The sequence below is a fragment of the Pinus tabuliformis genome, chromosome 5_1, assembly GCF_031772625.1.
Source record: "Pinus tabuliformis cultivar Carrire ecotype Pingquan chromosome 5_1, CPIR1, whole genome shotgun sequence".
In the NCBI taxonomy this organism is placed as follows: domain Eukaryota; kingdom Viridiplantae; phylum Streptophyta; class Pinopsida; order Pinales; family Pinaceae; genus Pinus; species Pinus tabuliformis.
The window spans coordinates 195,460,785-195,478,592 of record NC_142305.1 but is presented as its reverse complement, the minus strand read 5'-3'; the positions used below and the strand labels follow the sequence as shown (position 1 = coordinate 195,478,592).

Below are 17,808 nucleotides of genomic sequence, written 5' to 3'. Positions count from 1 at the left end.
AAATATAACCGTTAGCTTGTCAATTTAGCCGTTGGTTGGCCAAATATAGCTATTGGAGGTTTTGCTTTGCCTATTTAACATGCAACCTAAATCTGATTCTTCAACTTATCCTGACGACGAATCACACTAGTTGGTTCGAAACGCATCAAAATATGTAATATCATGTGATTTATTCCGAAAAATTTCTCATAGATTACATTATCACTAACATAAAAAGCATCTATATCCGCAAAAATATAATATTTTATAAAGCATATGTATCCACAATATTTTATATATGTTTTATTCAATAATCACATTCATACCCTACTTAGTTTAAAAAGAAATTCAATAAATTTCATTAGAAATTTGAGTAGAGAAGAAATTCAATAAATTTGATTACAAAATTGAGTTGAAAATGATACAAGTTAATTTTGGTAGATGCCTGCAATACCAGACCACAACTCTAATGGTTGTGGTCATGCCCACCCTTGGATGTGCAAAGCAAATTTGCATCTAGAGTAAAATAATTTTCATCCACTCGTGTGAACCTCTTGGGGTTCTTTGCGACACAATAGTAGACTTATGATTGTCCTGGCGAATCAAGCATCCGCTCCGTGTCAAATTCTTCATTGCCTTTCTGTTAGGGATTCTTCTTTCTTTGGCATATTTCTTCCATTTTTATCCATATAAATCCATGCCCCTTCTATCTATCTACTCCGCCCTCAATAAATTTCATTTTGAAAGAGGCTACTCGTCTGGTCTCTGTAGTTCTCACCACCCTTCAATCCGGGCTGTATTCCCCCTATATCGTAGAGGTTTTGCGGGGTTCAGTGATATTTGCAGGCCAAGATGCAGATATTTGTGAAGACTCTCACAGGGAAGACGATCACCCTCGATGTTGAAAGCAGCGATACCATTGATAATGTGAAGAGAAAAATCCAGGTATTTCTCTTGAAATTGGGATCATGGCGTATCCAAATTAGGTTTATGTTTTCGTTTGTTTAGTTGTTTGGTGCGAGTGGGGTTTTGTATGACAGAATAGTAGAACTAAGTTTTTGTCTTTGATTTTTATGTTGCATGTTGGGGTTTTGCTTTTACTGTGACATCTGGTTATGAATGGATTCTTTTATGATTTTCTTTCTGGTCTCTGTGGTTTTATGTCCGGCATTCATGCCGTGTTGTTGCCGTTTTATTTTATTTATTGCGGGTTTTTGTTGTGTCATGTGAGCTTTGTGTACGTATACGTTGCCTTCACTTTTGATATAAGGGGGACTGTTTTTTTTTTTTTTTTGTCTCAAGATTCTGCAACTTTGTATTGTCAGTGATTGTGCTTTTAACAATTGGGCATTCTATCTTGCATTTTTTGTAATTTTTTGCAAGGGGGAGGGATTTCTTTTTCAAGATTCTGCAACTTTGGATTGTCAGTGATTGTGCTTTAACAATTCTATCTTGCATTTTTTGTAATTTTTTTGGTTGTGTTAATGGAATGCTATTTGACTTTTATTTTTAAGATGCTTCTTACATTATACACCTATCTACCCACCTGGACTTAACCCTTCTCAACTCCATGTAGGTAGTGTGTCCGCCACTTCTTGCCAGGATCGAACCTGGTGGAGGCTATGCCAGCGCCCCACTTTCACCCACCCAGCTGACCTCTTGTGGCAAGTCACTATGAAACTTCCTTTATTTACGGTGGAAACGCAGTCCCTTTTTTCTGGTTTTACACAGCCTGTTATCAGGCGGCCCCCCTTTTTCTGTTTTAACACAGCTGGTTATCAGTCTGATCCCTTTTTCTGTTTTATCACAGCCTGTTATCTGGCTGATCGCTTTTTCTGTTTTAACACAGCCTGTTATCAGGTGGGTCACGTCTTCTAGAACTCAAACTTGGTTCATCACTGTTGCCAAAATGCAACAGACTCTTAAATTTGGCAAGTCTTAATAAGAACACAATGATGAGAAGGTACACCTTTCCAGTGGACACAAATTCCGTAAGTTCAACCCCTACCTCCAGGGCCCTGACAATTACCTTAAGGCCGTGAAAATGTAACCCTGGTCAATAATGTGAAACTCCCTTTTTCTGAGGCCTTAGGGAGAAAATGGGGGTGTGCTTGGATCATTAATATGTTCACCTGGTATTCATCTCCGGGTGTCATAAGTTTGAGCCATATCTCCAAGTGAGCGAAAGCTGGTGGGGATGGAACCTTACCCTGTCGTGAGAAACTTCTAACTCCTCACTGTTACTCCCGAGCCTGTCAGGCGTACCAAAATTTGATTATTTGGTATTGGTACTTACTAATACTCGTTAAAATCATTGTGGATTTTTACTGCTTGTATAGTGCTTGCTGATAGCCTTTTGAATCTTTGCAGATTTGGAAAGGTTTGTAGAGTACTAACTGATAGTCTTTTAAATCATTGTGGCTTTTTAAGGGCTTGTAATATGTATGGTACTTGCTTATTAATCATTGTGGATTTTTAAGGGCTTGTAATATGTATGGTACTTGCTTATAGTCTTTTAAATCGTTGCAGATTTTTAAGGGTTTGTGTGGTATTTGAGGTTTAAGCACTGTTTATAGTGAATTTTGTTTCTTTTCTAAAGTGCAATTGTAGTTATCCTGTAAGTGGGTCTGTTATTTGGTTGTTGTGACAGTACAAGGAGGGTATCCCTCCACATCAGCAGCGATTAATATTTGCTGGAAAACAACTAGAAGATGGGCTCACTCTAGCTGATTATAATATGGAAAACGAATCAACTCTTCACTTGGTTTTGCGGTTAAGGGGAGGCATTTCCATCAAGGTGAAAACCCTTACAGGAAAGGAAGTCGAGATAGATATTGAACCCAATGATACAATTGACCAAATTAAGCAGCCAGTTGAGGAAAAGGAAGGAATACCGCCTATACAGCAAAGGTATGCAATACTCCTAGATCCATGTGCAAGTATATTTGTGTGCCTTTTATAATATAATTTAGTTCTTTTATAGTATGATTTCATCTATTTGTGTGCCTTCTATAATATAATTAAATAATTTGGTTCCTTTATAGTATGATTTCATCTATTTGTGTGCCTTCTATAATATAATTTAGTTACTTTATAGTATGATTTCATTGTGCAAGTGACTGTATTATTGTAAGTTGATCATATGTGTGTTCTTATGCATAAAATTCCTAGAGATTAGAGTCTAGACCCTAACAAGCTTTTCCAGCTCAAGTCAATGTTGCAGCACTGGGCTTTTCCCGCTCAAATCAAATTTGCATAAGCATCAGCCACAAGGATTTTGTTCAAAATTCTGTACTTATATGGGTTTTTAAGTAGCTGGTATGATTCATGTTTCTGTGTTGAGCCATTGTAGAAGAAAGGCATAGGCAATAGGTGCAATTTTCCTCCCTTTCTCTTGGGAAGTTCATTAATGTTTCAGGTTTCTGCCCTTATATTTCTCTCTGGAAATTTGATAAGAACTTCTGTTGTAAGTTGCAACTGCTTTTTGTAGACTATATAGCAGATTGCCTTCTAAGCAGGGAAGCTTTCTGGAAGCAAACTGTGAATTTTAAATTTGCTACTCAACAGGATTCTGCTATATATTTTGTGAGCTATTATCTAGATTATAAAATTTAACTTTGTTTTCCCTGTAAAGTCATCTATAATGGTTGTAATTTTGCATTTTATAAATTCAAAAGAGATTAGCCAGTTCTGTTGTATTGCCGTACTTAAGATATTTTAAGCTAGTTTTCCCTCTTAAATCTATCATTTTCCATGCATTAAAATGCCTTTTTACAAAGGTTTCTACATTTTCTATACTTCAACATCAATTTTAAGAATATCAGATTTACGCATGGCCTCTTGGACACTTCCAAGTAATTATACCTTACCCAGGCAGAGTTATACTTTGTTTGTGTCAAATAATTTAGTTGTTCCTAAAATAATATAGCAGACTATCTAGATTCAAAAGTGCTAATGAAATCTGGAATTATACATTTCTTGTACTGTTGATTGGTTGTATTCAAAAGGTTTGTGACATAAAATCTGCTAGTATTTCCCATTTTGAGGGTACCTGTGTTTTGCTTTATAGGACCACTTATATGTGCACCTTGCTAGTATTTCCCATTTTGAGGGTACCTGTGTTTTGCTTTAAATCTACTATCTATATATTTGACTGAATCTGTTTTAGAAAAAATGATAGCAGTTTCATTTTTGCTGTTGTATTTTAGAATGCAACTGAGTACACTTGTGACCTGATTTCTTTATGCAGAAATGAAGTAATTTCTTCATTATGGTAATGAAATTGTGTTTCTTTCTAGATTGTGGAGACCCCATAGAGAAACCCAAGGGATGTTTCCCCATATTAGTGGATGGCATCCCCTATGTCACAAGGTTCGTCAAACTTTAACCTTGAGGTTTGAATTTTGGCGAACCTCATAAATGTTTTGAGGTTCGACGAACCTCATCGAACCTCATAGCCAATGACCAAGTCCATAGATCAAAACTCATAACTTCATGTCACAACCCAAGCTTTTATTTTATCCTTGCAGTTTCCAAGTTTGTGATAGCATATTTTATGTTTATTGATGTTGATTTGTTACTATTTTATCCTATAATTCATTTGAAATTAATATATGTTTTATCCTTGCAGTTTCCAAGTTTGTGATAGCATATTTTATGTTTATTGATGTTGATTTGTTACTATTTTATCCTATAATTCATTTTAAATTAATATGTGTTTTTATATATATAGACGAACCTAATAGCGAACCTCATCAAAAAATTTGAACTCAAACCGAACCCAATCATTGTCGAACCCTAACTCGAACCCGAACCATGTGACATTGGGCATCCCTAGTTAAGTTATCTGTGTAGACAAGTGCTTCTTACCTGGGGGACTTGAACTGAGCACCCAAGTGCCCAGTAACACTGCCTGACAACTCGTTGAACTGATCCCTTGGAATAAGCTAATTTCTTATCTATGTAGATGGATTGGTATTTTTTAGATTGGAATTTGACTTACTTTGATGCTCAGTATAGATACCTTTGTGCGGGCTAAAATATTGAAATGCTGAATAATGTCAATAATCAAATTTCTTTTCTGTGTTGAAGAATTGGTATTTTTTAGGCTAAAAAATTTCCTGTTTTTATGCCCACTGCAGGCTCATCTATGGAGGAAAACAGATGAATGATGAAAAGACAGCCCGTGAGTACAACATTGAGGGTGGTTCTGTTCTTCATCTCGTGCTGGCTCTGCGTGGTGGTTGCTAGTGGGATGGTTAAGAAATATTTTCTGCCACTGCTATGGGTTCTTCGTATCATGAAACTAGAGAAATTTGGGCGCAACATTTTTTGTGTGCTGTTTAGATGCTTAGTGGTAATGGGTGATGGTACTGAGTGTCCCATGTTTGTATTTCTACATTAGGTTTGTATTTTTCTGATTAAGTGTGTCAAATATTCAATTCCAACTTTAAAAAATGGGTAGTGAAGAGTTGGCTGAATCTTTACAGATCCTATCAGATTTAACTAAATGATGAAGATTGTGGATGCATTGAGTTATGGGGAATTGTCCATCTTCCTATGGTTTCTAATGCCCCATTCTTCTTAAAATGACCCCAATCAGAATTTGTGGTCTTATTTTGTGTTCTTATTTTCTTTGTTCTACATATCATTCTGAAACTCTTCTGAAGATATAAGTGATTTGTTGGAATTATGAATGCTAGGTTTTGCCTCTGATGGCCTCGAGTAAACTTGATTGATAGTTTGAACATTTTTATGGTACTTCCATTAATACCCCTTATGAGCTCTGATATGTTGCCCTACTGATATTTGGGAAAAAACATAGAATGGAATATGTGATATGCAAGAGATGACACTAAGAATCTTGTACTGATATGCAAGATACGAGACTAAGAATCTTGTGGTGGTTGCTCTGGGATATATGACAAGTGGCTGGATGGAATCTTATCAAAAGTTATGCTAAGAATCTTACCCAGAAGTCGTAGTTTGATCGGATCGATATGGGATATATGTGATGGGGGTGGGTGGAATCTTTATCAAAAGTTATGCTAAGAATCTTATTTATTTAGATATGGCCTGGTCGCTTTGTGATGTAACTAGTGGATCTTTGACCAAATCATCATACTATTTGAAAAGATGGTGGACTTGGTGAATCGGTAGTTGTTTAGCCCTTTCTGTTTGTTGGAGAATCTCATCCCCGGGGCTTTTTGTGGAGGTTGTACGGTGGTCCAAGGTGCATCTGATATCATAGGTGGGAGTGCTGTCAGCCAACATCACTCTTCCTGATCGCTGTCTAGAAAGTTGGTGTGATATTTTTGTGGGTACATAGCCTTTCTTCAGCTTGCGGGCAGGATTGGGATCTCTGCCATATTTTCGTTGTATTGTTGTATTCTGCTGCTGAAATATGTTTTTGGTTATCAGATGTACTCATATAGATCTTGTTAGTTTCCAGTTTATTTGTCTTTGTGTAGGGTCTTCTTTCTCATTTATGCTATGTGTTAAGGGTGTGCAATTGGCTGGAAAGATCAGTTCACAGATTAAAAATTCCATCAGATATCAATGCCCAAATGGTGATCATTTGGGTGCCCCATTCCTTAGGGTTCGGGTTTTTAGTTAAAAGTTGTATACACATGGTTCTCGCTAGTTTCCATTGTCTTTTTAATTTTATTGTTTTTAATTTATTTTTATTTTTGTTTGTGTTTAAGGGTTTTCGTTCACTTTTAGGCTGTGTTTAAGGGTGTGCGATTGGCCGGAAAGATCCGTTCATAGATTAAAAATCCATCACAAGATCCAATCATGTTGCTCATTAATTTGTTATATCCAGATGGCCATATGTTGTTGCAAAAAACGAACGCTGATGATACATCATCACAGGTAGCCACAATTTGTTGTACAATATCTGCAATCCAGCATGCAGCGTCACATCCAATCTAAGTCGTTGTACAATAGTTACAATCCATCATACTTAATCATATCCAAAGGCAATTCGCCATTTATTAATCACATCTGTACATTGTCACTGCACATTGACAAATTCTCTGGAATTTTGTGAAGATCATTGTTGAATTCGTGCTGTAGTCAAACAGTGGCATAGATCCTTCCAATTGTTTTCAAATAAAAAATGGAAATTGAACTTACCCGTCGAGTGTATTTTACCATAATTAAATGTTTTGGAGGTCCAATTTTCTAATAGGTATAGCAAAATGGTTCATAAAGCAAAATCAAATAATTCATTGTGCAAATTGAACCCAGAACGAGTGAGAAAATGGATGGAGTGTTCACGATGGAAAAAATCAAATCTAGATTAGGCAATAATCTACTTCAATAATCTACTTTGAAGTGGTAAGTGATTTCAACCCACAACCAATCTTCCAAACCTCGTCGAACCCCTACTAAATTTTACCGCTACACCACAAGATTGTACTCCAAATTATATATTTTTATTCATAATCCACCAGTGAATATAATTTATTTTTATTCATAATCCACCAGTGAATTCTGTTATATAATTTGAATTGCTTTGTATGTAACCATTTGGTCTGCAACTTTGAAGTGGTAAGTGATTTCAACCCACAACCAATCTTCCAAACCTCGTCGAACCCCAACTAAATTTTACCGCTACACCACAAGATTGTACTCCAAATTATATATTTTTATTCATAATCCACCAGTGAATTCTGCTATATAATTTATTTTTATTCATAATCCACCAGTGAATTCTGTTATATAATTTGAATTGCTTTTTATGTAACCATTAATTTGAATTGCTTTGTATGTAACCATTTGTTGTGTAAGAGCAATGATTATTTTTATTTGTACCATACTCAATGAAATTAGACGAATTAAAATTATATCAATGCATTTCAATTATGTTGGGATATATTTAAATGGAAGGAGCCTAGGAGAGAAAACGAGTTATTTGGAAAATTTACCCATTATTTAAAAAAATAGAAGAATATATTTAAATAAGAAATGGTAGCAGTCTCCATCTCCTTCTCAACTTTAATCGAATAATAATTCAAGTTTATGTCATCACCCTAAAAATTTGTTAATTCAAACTTACCATTAATCTACAGAACCATAAAACAAATGAAATAAAAAATTCATAACACGAAAACCATCCAGAAAGTTAGATTTAAAACAAATTTTCTTATAAAATAAGAAGTGTACAACTTGACACTAATCATACAACACTCTAAATGATGGAAATTATGTGAATTAGTATCTGAAATAGTGAATTAATATTATGTGAATTAATGATGGTGATTTTTACTTGTTATAAATATATCCCTTATGCCTATGTGGTATAATATATTGGAGTTTTAATTGGTTAATTCGTTTGTCTAAGGGTAGTATATCTCTTGTTCTTTTGTTCATGGTTTAGTTCCTTGTTAGGTTCTTTTTAAAGATTTTTGTTGGTTTAGGGGTTGCTAAAAGTGTTTACTATAGATTAATGATCTCTTCATTATTTCAAAATGATACCTTTTTCTTCTTGATTTGTCCTTCTAATAATGAAGAGATTATTGGAATGGAAAGCATTGAGCTAGTCAATACATATTCTCCCATGGATAGCTTGATATTATGGCACTTTCCAGATCAATTTATTATTCCTCCATTTGCAATCATTACTTGACACTCTGGTGCTGGATATAGGAAGCAATTCAATTCTTTTGTTACCCTACAATGAATAAAATTGTGGGTGCTTCTTGAATCAATCAACACTATCACCTTTTTCTTCTTGATTTGTCCTTCTATCTTGATGGTTTGAGGAGTGGTAATTCCCGCCAATGCATTACAAGATATGGTCGGATTTATTTTTTCTTCATATAGGCTTTGTTCCTGGAATATATCCTCTTCTTTTGACCTTTCTTGCTCCTTTTCTTTTTCCTCTTCACAATCTATGTAGAATAATTTCTTCTCAGCACACTTATGACCTTTTGTGTATTTGCTATCACAATTGTAACAAAGCCCTTTTGCTCTTTTTTCTTCCAATTGTTGCGGTGTCAACCTTGTAGGTTGTGGAAGACTATGGGCAACAACACTTCCATCTTTATAGTTGTGAATGGTATGCTTCCTAGTTGCCATAATTTTGCTTTCCATTTTTCTTGCTAACCTGAATCCCTTCTCTAATGAATCAGGTTCCCAAAGGCGCACATCATGTTGGATATTATCCTTTAAAGACCCTATGAACACATCAATCCTATGCTCCTCTGGAATATCTTTTACCCTTATGTTTAATTTTTGGAACTCCTCAATGTGCTCCATTATTGAACCCTTTTGTTTGAGACTCATCAATTGGCTAAAAAAAGTGTTGCTTTTTGTATCCTCATAATGTGCTATCAATTCTTCCGTAAAAATTGCCCAAGTGATAAATTGTTTACGAGAACAAAGCCATTGATACCATACAAACTGATTTGGTTCCAAATATAAAGTTGCCATACGTACCTTTTGTGTGTTTTGCACATTATTGAGATCGAAGAATTGCTCCATCTGTAATATCCATGTGGCGGGATCCTTGCCATCAAACTTCCTCATATCGATTTTTGGAATGTGGTGATTCTTCGATCCAACATTAGCATCTATGGAATCATGATTAACATTTCTTTTGTTCTCATCATGAGGTTCCTTTACTACCTTCTCACCATTAGTAACCCTTTCTTGTAGCAACTTCTTCAATTCTTTCATGTCTGTCTTTATATCTATCTTCAAATCATCCATCTTAGCTTCCATGTCTGTCTTCAAATCTATCTTCAAATAATCCATCTTAGCTTCCATGCCCTTTATCTTAGATTCCACGCCATTTACCTTAGATTCCACGCCACTTATCTTAGCTTCTGTTAGCTTTTGTGAGCGTGACATTTGTTGCACTTGTTCTTGTAATTTTGATATATCATGTAGCATTTCTTCCTCTTCTTCATGAGTCATGCTAGAACTTTCAGGTTCCTTACTAGGTGTTTGCATTTTCTTTCCTCGGGGCATCAGTTACCGATAATAATGTTTTACTATGCCCTTTGAATTCCGTTAAACCAAGCTTACATAAAAATTAAAAAAAAAAACTACACACATTTTTTCACTCTATAGAAGCCTGATATTGAATCTGATGTATCTCTGTAATTTCGGATCATCCAATTATGAAATTGCTACCTGTAGTAGCCTTCTGCGTCCTCTTTCCAATGCCACAAGTCTGAGCCAAATTGGATTCTCCAAGGAAGAGTTATGTGAAATCTCCCACAGTGACTTGCTTTTAGACTGGTTCAGCAGAGCGAACTTGTATGACGTGCCACGAGTCACTGTTTCAACCTTTGAATCTGAAACTCACACACAAGAAACTACAGTCCGTCCTCTTTCTGCACCTTCTTACGAAATTTCAATCCGATCCCCAGAGAGAAGGTTATGACGATTTTCCCCAGGTCACCTGTTTTGAATGTAATTCAGGAGTCTGCAAAAAGGCCAACTTCCTCAGATCATATCTCCAAAAATATCGCGCGAAAAGCTCTGAAATTCGGACCCAAGGTTCAGCGCCAATTCTTCGCAAATGGGTTTTTTTTGCGACTTCTGAAACATCACAGAAAAAAAGTTATAGCGAAAATGCCACGATGACCTGTTTGGAGCAGCGAAACCCTAGAATCCAAAGCTCTGATACCAAATGTTATGAAACCAGCTCACAAAAAGATAGAAAAGAGAGATCCACGCCTTAGAATTCAGCCTCTTCGAGGGGGCAACCTCCTTTACATTACATAAATGAACAATTCTCCGATGATACAAATGAAAATACCTCCTTTCTATATATAGGAGTCTAAGTGGTCCCAATACAATCAAAGCCTACATAACAATAATATTGTAGGGCACAACAATAACAATAGTGGGCTTCTATGTGGCACAATAGTAACAATATGGGCACTACATGGGTACATCAATATAAATAAGGGGTATAACTACAATAGTAATGGGGTAATCACTAGTATTATAGGGACCCAACATTCTTCCTTCTCTATCTAGCATTTGTTTTAGGGTTGAATTTAGGTTTATTTTCAATGTTTTTTTTGGGATAACAATAAATTTCTAGGGTTCTAGGGTTTTTAGCTTTCTCATTCACTTGCACTCTTTTCCTTTAACAATGGGTTGGTTTTTTCAATGGATTTAAGGGAATCTTAGGGCAACACCCTTGCCTTTTCTTTGTTTAGGGAAGTCTTAAGATTTTTAGGGTTGTTTTATGTGTAAAACAAGGCTTTCTAAGGGGGGGAATTCTTATAATTTGTCTAGAGAATGGTTTGGTAGTAAAATTCTCGATTATTCTATGGATTTATGAAATTACTTAGTGGTAGTTTGCCTATTGGGTTGCATAAGTTTTTTATCCTCTTTAATTGGTTTTCTTAAGTTCATCATAGATATTTCTTGTTAGTGGACTAGATGCATTGTTTCTTTGACATGTATATGATGTACTTTGTAGATTTGATTCTCCCTATTTTATAAGTTGTTATTCTCAGTACTATTTACATATTGTTTGGAGATATTCTCTTTATTCAAAGGCTTGTTTTTTTTTGTTCTTATTATTATTGAATACCATTGTTGGTTATCTAACCCTACTCAACCTTTGGTAGTGATTTGTAGTTATTCTAATGAGTATAATTGTTTCTTTGCAAAGGGAGACCTCTCTAAAATCTTCTTGTTGTTTCCGCTTAGAGCTCTATAGTATCCATTGCATCTTATTTTTCTACTAATTTTACAAATGAATCTCAACTTCTTTCAATAGATCAATGTGATTTTCCCATTGTAATCTTGGTTTCTCATGGATGCACATTTAGTGGCATTTTCAATGCAATCCATAATTTTTTATCCTTTATTTGAGAAATATGCTTCAAAGGCTTCTTCTTTCAAACTTCAATGAAAAACCACCTTTACTATGTTGGTATTGGTACTATTATGTTTTGAGGTTCTATTTTCCAATATGTGATTGTGTAGATCTATGTCTTTCACACTATGCTAACTTTTCCAGTGGTTCTCGTCTTTCTACATTGTAAACCCGGTTTCTCTTGGATGCACATTTATAAAAGCTTCATCGTGATCCATAGATTTTGCACCTTTATTTCACCAAGATGCTTTAGATGACTCTTAGACTTCAATTAAAAGCCACCTTTATTAGGCCGTGGAGCAGTGTTGGTATTGGTACTACAACATTTTGAGGTTCTATTTTCTAGTGTAATCGTCCTCTTCTTGGTCTTTTGTTCATATATAAGAAGGATGTTGTACATAAGGATGGCCTTAAGATTGATATTCATTAACTCTCTTCCTTGAGTTAGTTATCCACTTTATGCTTGTTTTTCAATTAATTAAAACAAAGACACATCACATTATGATTGATTTCCATTTGATTTGATCTTTGAGTTGAGTTTATAACTATCTATTTATCCTTCAAGCCAAAAGTCATTATATGCAATGCAACAATAATTTCCTTATGTCTTTGACTAAGCACCTAAATGATCATGTGGTGTCCTCCAATCTCTTACAAAGTTTGAATAAAAGAAACATATGTTGTATCGACTTTTTGAACATTTGATGAATATCTAATTGAAGAAGAATATGGGTTGGGTTTTCTCCCTTGTGGGGTTTTTCCTTGGTCTTTGGCTTTAATCTCTGTATTTAATTGATCTTGGTTGTCTTCTATTGTGCATATTGCTTATTATTCTATCTACAAATTCTTAATGTTATTGGATGATTGAAAAATTCGAAAAGTTATCGCTACTAAAAGAAGAAATTGTTAAAGTGATTATTACAACAAATAACATTGAAAAATTAATATATCCATCGGTTCATTGTTGCCCGAATGATTCGACGACTAGCAAGACCTCACCTTCCCTTTGTTGACATCATAGGGAGAAGGCCCTGTTGATTTCCTGGCTGTTGATATTTTCGACTCCATCAACCTCTGTGATCGAGGTGGGACCCCCCCCTCCGGTCATTGACATTGCAAAAGGGAGGGGGGTCTAGCTATTACTTCTCACTGTCAATCTTGCAAATAGATCTTTGTTGTTTTTTGTGAGCCCACACTTGCAACTTTAGCCATGGTGCATGGTTATATGGTCCATGAGCTTCGTCGGTATTATCTGCTTGTTCCCTATCTCTATTTTTGTTCCTTAGATTCTACAGAAATTGGTTTTTGTAGAGACCCATCTTGTGACAATTTTAACATTCTATCTTGGATAGGTCAACTTTCTTCTTTGGTCCTTTGAACTTCTTGAAGGTTCCCTTCCTCTTGTGATGAGCAAAATAGGCATTAGAGATATTTTTTTCTTCATCCTCGTTAATTACAAATGATATTCGAGCTTCTTAATTGCAGGAATTACACATTTGTTCAAATGTTGGATTATCCTTCCAACTATTAAATCCTGATGCAAAGAGACTCTAATTTTGGTAGTCCTAGAAGAGAAGTAGTTACGAGCTCCTTTTCTAGGAAAACTTCATCTATTGCTTGGAGTTCATATCTAATTCTAGATATTCTTATTAAGTAGGATGATACAATATCGTCTTTTGTCATCTGAATAGTCCTTAGTTCATTATTAAGGCTTCTTATTTGACCTATGTTCTTGATAGTGAATAATTTGGAGAGAGCCTCGCACATTTCTTGAGCAGAATTTATGTTGGATATGTATGGAATTAAGCCCTTAAATCCATCCACTATTAGGATCATAGCCAAGATTTTGGCTCTTGAACTTTTTTTCTCAGTTTCACTTGCTTCATCTATAGGCTTCTTGATTTTTCCTTAAACAAGATTCAAAACTTTGTCCTTTTTGAGGATGAGATCTACTTTTTCCAAGACCTATAATTGGAGGCTCCTTTTAACTTGTTTTTTTCTTGCATTGAGTTTTTCATCTTGATATAAGCTACTCTTTATGACTTCACCTTAAAAATCCTTATTCTCCTTTCAATAGATCTTCAAGCTGTCTTTTTCTTACTTCTTTCACCTTATCTTTGATACCATCTTAGAAAATCAGAAATGCATAAATATTTTCTTATGTTGATAATTACTTTATAGGGCAATAGTGAAGGACTATTACAACAATTGTTGGGAGATGAAGTTTAGGTGGCCAAGAGGCCTAGAAAGGATCTCCTAACTAGGCTACAATCATCTCTAAGGACATCGAGGCAAACATGGATATTCTCCCTATACATTAGGCTTATTGGTGTGCCCTAACCAGACTAGTACATGCACAGAACCTTACGCAAAAATTAGCAGTGGAATGCAATAGAATTGAATGTTGTTTGTGGACTTATAGATAGATGCATGGGACAACAAGGCAACTAGTACAACAGTGCTAATAAATGGGACTAATGGGCTACATGGTGCTACTAACTAGTGCAACAAAGTAAATAACACAATTGGGTTACATGGTGCTGCCAAGATGCATGGGACATCAAGGTACATAGTGGTGTATAGATACATGGGACAACAACAAGCATGGACATTAGCTAGCATGGTGAAGCATGGGCAACATGGCAAGCATGGTGCAACATGGAAAGCATGGACAACATGGCGCAACATGGAAAGCATGGACAACATGGATAGTGGTGGCAAGCATGGTGCTACAAGCACATGAGACATGTTGTATGAGAACATGGTTATGACACATGGGACAACAATGCAACTTAAGGTGTAGCAGTATGATGTGTACAGTATGGTCATAAGGTCCAGCATTGTGATGATGGGTGCAACATGATGACGAGATGCAACACAATGATAGGTGAAGGAGTCACCTTGGAGAATCAGTTGATCAGCATGTCTTCAACTGATCTCATGTATCTTTTTCTTAGAGATGATCTATGCTCTTATCTAGATAAGTCAAAGTGTCGACTTCTGTTGTAAATGTACTATCTATCTCTCTCTCTCTCTCTCTGCTGAACTACTAAAGAACATATAAGAAGAATTGATCAAGGGTTTCCCCACATTGGGGTTTGTCCTTGGCTAGCGCCACATCTTGTGTCCTCGTCTTTGCTTGTCTTCTGTGATTTATGTTTATGTTCTATCTGCAATTTAATTTAATGTTGATGTGATTGCTAATTTGGAAAAGATATTGAGCTAATTGTGAAAATTGAAATAAATTGCTCTAAGCATAGAACATACCTAAACTTAACATGATATCATAGGTGAGGTGAAGACAAAGCCCAAGCAAGAGTGAAATAGAAATCCTCGAAGACAGTTGGGAAAGGACAAAAGGATCAGTGGATTCCTCATCCCTCTTCAAATTCACCAAGTGTGAAATCGAAGCAGAGAATATTATCAGAATGGCGCAACAGAAGCTTCTGATGGCCTATCTAAAGACCACTTCAATGGGAAGTCTGGATCTAAGGGTGGAAAGAAAGACAGATGCCTTGTTTATAATAAGTTCGGCCATTATGCGAAGGAGTGTACGAATGGCAGGGACACATCTCTTTATGAAGATAACAATCATTCCAGGGACATCTTCAAATGATCGAAGGAATGGCAGGTAATGCAGGTCATCAAGGAAATGGTCAACTATTCAAGAAAGCAAGGAACCCCAGGTATGAAGATTCAAATGTTGTTTCTGATAAGATAAAGAAGCGTTATCTTGTATTGGCCCTCTCCTTCAGATTTTGTGGGAATCTAGCTTATTAATTGTAGTGCTTCAAGGCACTTCATCGGATAGAAGGGTGATCTCTCTAATTTAGTAGAGATGGAAACAATTGTGGGATTATACTTGGAGTCGATTCCACCTATCCTGGAAAGGGTGTAAGGAATGTTACCCCTCAATTGAATGAGGGTAACTCGATTCATTTACAAGAATATCTTTATGTACCTGATCGCAAGAAGAACTTGGTGTCCATTCTAACAATGGAATTCAAAGGTTTTAGGGTGGCATTCATCGATGGAAAGGAATTCCATTGGGGACCATGTCAGTTGACACATCTCGTCTACTTTATGGGGCCCTACCCGATATGAGTCGGATGGTGACATGGATACCTGAATTCAAAAAGAGCATGAAGGTACATGTCTGAGATGTACCGAAGGAAAATCTTACAAGGGGACCATTCCCCTCATGTAGCAGGTCCATAGATTTGGAACAACTTGAGGGGTTTGAGATTCATGATCGGGAATCTCACGTATGCAGGTGGAAGAAAACCCTTTATGGCTTGAAGCAAAACACCCCGAGCATAGTATGAGAGGATTGATCGCTGTCTGATGACGTTGAGATTCACTAGGAGTGAAGTCGATCCAAACCATTGCTTGAAGGTTGTGGATGATAGACCTATCATATCGACACCTTCTTAGGACGACCTATTTCTGATAGGTGTAGACCCTCTCATTTGCAGAAGTAAGAGGGAGTTGGATTCCAGATGTGGAATGGTAAACTGCAAGCCTGTGACTACCTTGAGGATCTTAACTTTCAGAAGTTATATGCTAGTGATGCCGGACCAAATTTGTGAAATGTCTCTGAATTTCTTAAACTCATTCAAGTTGGTGTTCTTGGTGAACTTCTGTCCGGAATTTTGATTTGTAGCTAGTATGATGAGCTCATATATGGTTAAGCCACACTGGATTGGTGCCAAGAATATTCTGAAATGTCTTTGGGGCACAATCTCTCATGGATTGAGATACACTACTGGAAATATTAAGCTGCATGATTATTCGAATGTTGACTGGGCAGGCAGTGTGGAGGATCGCAAGAGCACTTCTGAGTGCTGGTTCTCTTTGGATTCTGCTTCGATATCCTGGATGAGTAGGGAGCATAAGTCGGTTTCTATAAGCACTATTGAGACAGAATACATAACTACGAGTATGATCACGTGTGAAGCTACCTGGTTGTGGAAGCTCTTTAAAGAGTTGTTTGTACACATGATGGATACCATCGTAATCCTTTGTGTCAGCCAAGGCGGATTCGATTGTTGAGGAATTCCGTATTCTATAATTGCTCTAGCATATGGACATCAGATGCTTCCTTATTTGGGATATGGTACATTGATGAGCGAGGAGGCTCCATCGCATTAAGACTGATGTACAGGTCATGGACATTCTGTCTATGCCTCGGGGAAAGGTCAAATTTGTGACTTTTCCGAATGACTTGGAGTCATTGAAAGACCTTCTTATGAGGGTCTTGCATGATGCATGCATTGAGCTCTAGGAGCTCTAGGGGGCTTGGGGTACTACTTGGAGCAACAAGCAACCATAGGGCAACTCACCCTCCCCTAATGGTGCATTGTGTATAGGGTGAATGGTTCAGCCTTCGCCTGTGATACCCCGCAGCGACTGAGGGACAAGATGTGTGGTTCTCTTGTTGAGGCATCCTACCCATGCAGCGTGGGACTCATGGGAATTACCTCTCATCTGGCCAATGAGCATGGAAATGGGGTTAGGGACCATAGTAGTACTATCGATGAACACATTGTTGTATCTACCGTACTCCCTATGATAGGATGACCTCCATTGATCTGTGATCAATGAAATTGATCCGTGATCAATGAAATTGATCCGAGATCAGTATGAGTAGTTTGAGGCACTCTCTTATGATATTGATATGGGATCAATAAAATTGACTTCGGGTCAGTAAGAGTGATTTGATACACTCTCTTAATATGGAACTGACTTCGGGTTAGTAGAGAATGGTATGAGACATTCTCGATAAATTCTTCTTCTTCATGATTCAGCAGAGCAGAGCTGTGCAGGGCACTGATGGTAGAGATAGTACAGTGAGACAGATGGATCAACGGATGGAGTTCTCCTTAGTTGAGAGGGAGTGTTAAATTGGCAACAAGGGCCAAACTCCATGTGGGTCATCTTATTTATGGTAGCTGATATTTTTCTTGTATCCCTCTCAT

The 17,808-nt window shown here is 36.7% G+C and overlaps 1 protein-coding gene across 1 annotated transcript; it reads left to right on the top strand.

Moving 5' to 3' along the window:
• The first annotated feature begins 464 nt into the window (after positions 1-464).
• Positions 465-5,691, top strand: LOC149164064 (ubiquitin-NEDD8-like protein RUB2). The gene is made up of 3 exons (XM_089431947.1): positions 465-924; positions 2,630-2,889; positions 5,121-5,691. Exons 1-3 carry the CDS (start codon positions 832-834, stop codon positions 5,227-5,229), a joined length of 462 nt encoding a protein of 153 aa, XP_089288073.1. The 5' UTR covers positions 465-831; the 3' UTR covers positions 5,230-5,691.
• The last annotated feature ends 12,117 nt before the right edge of the window (positions 5,692-17,808 follow it).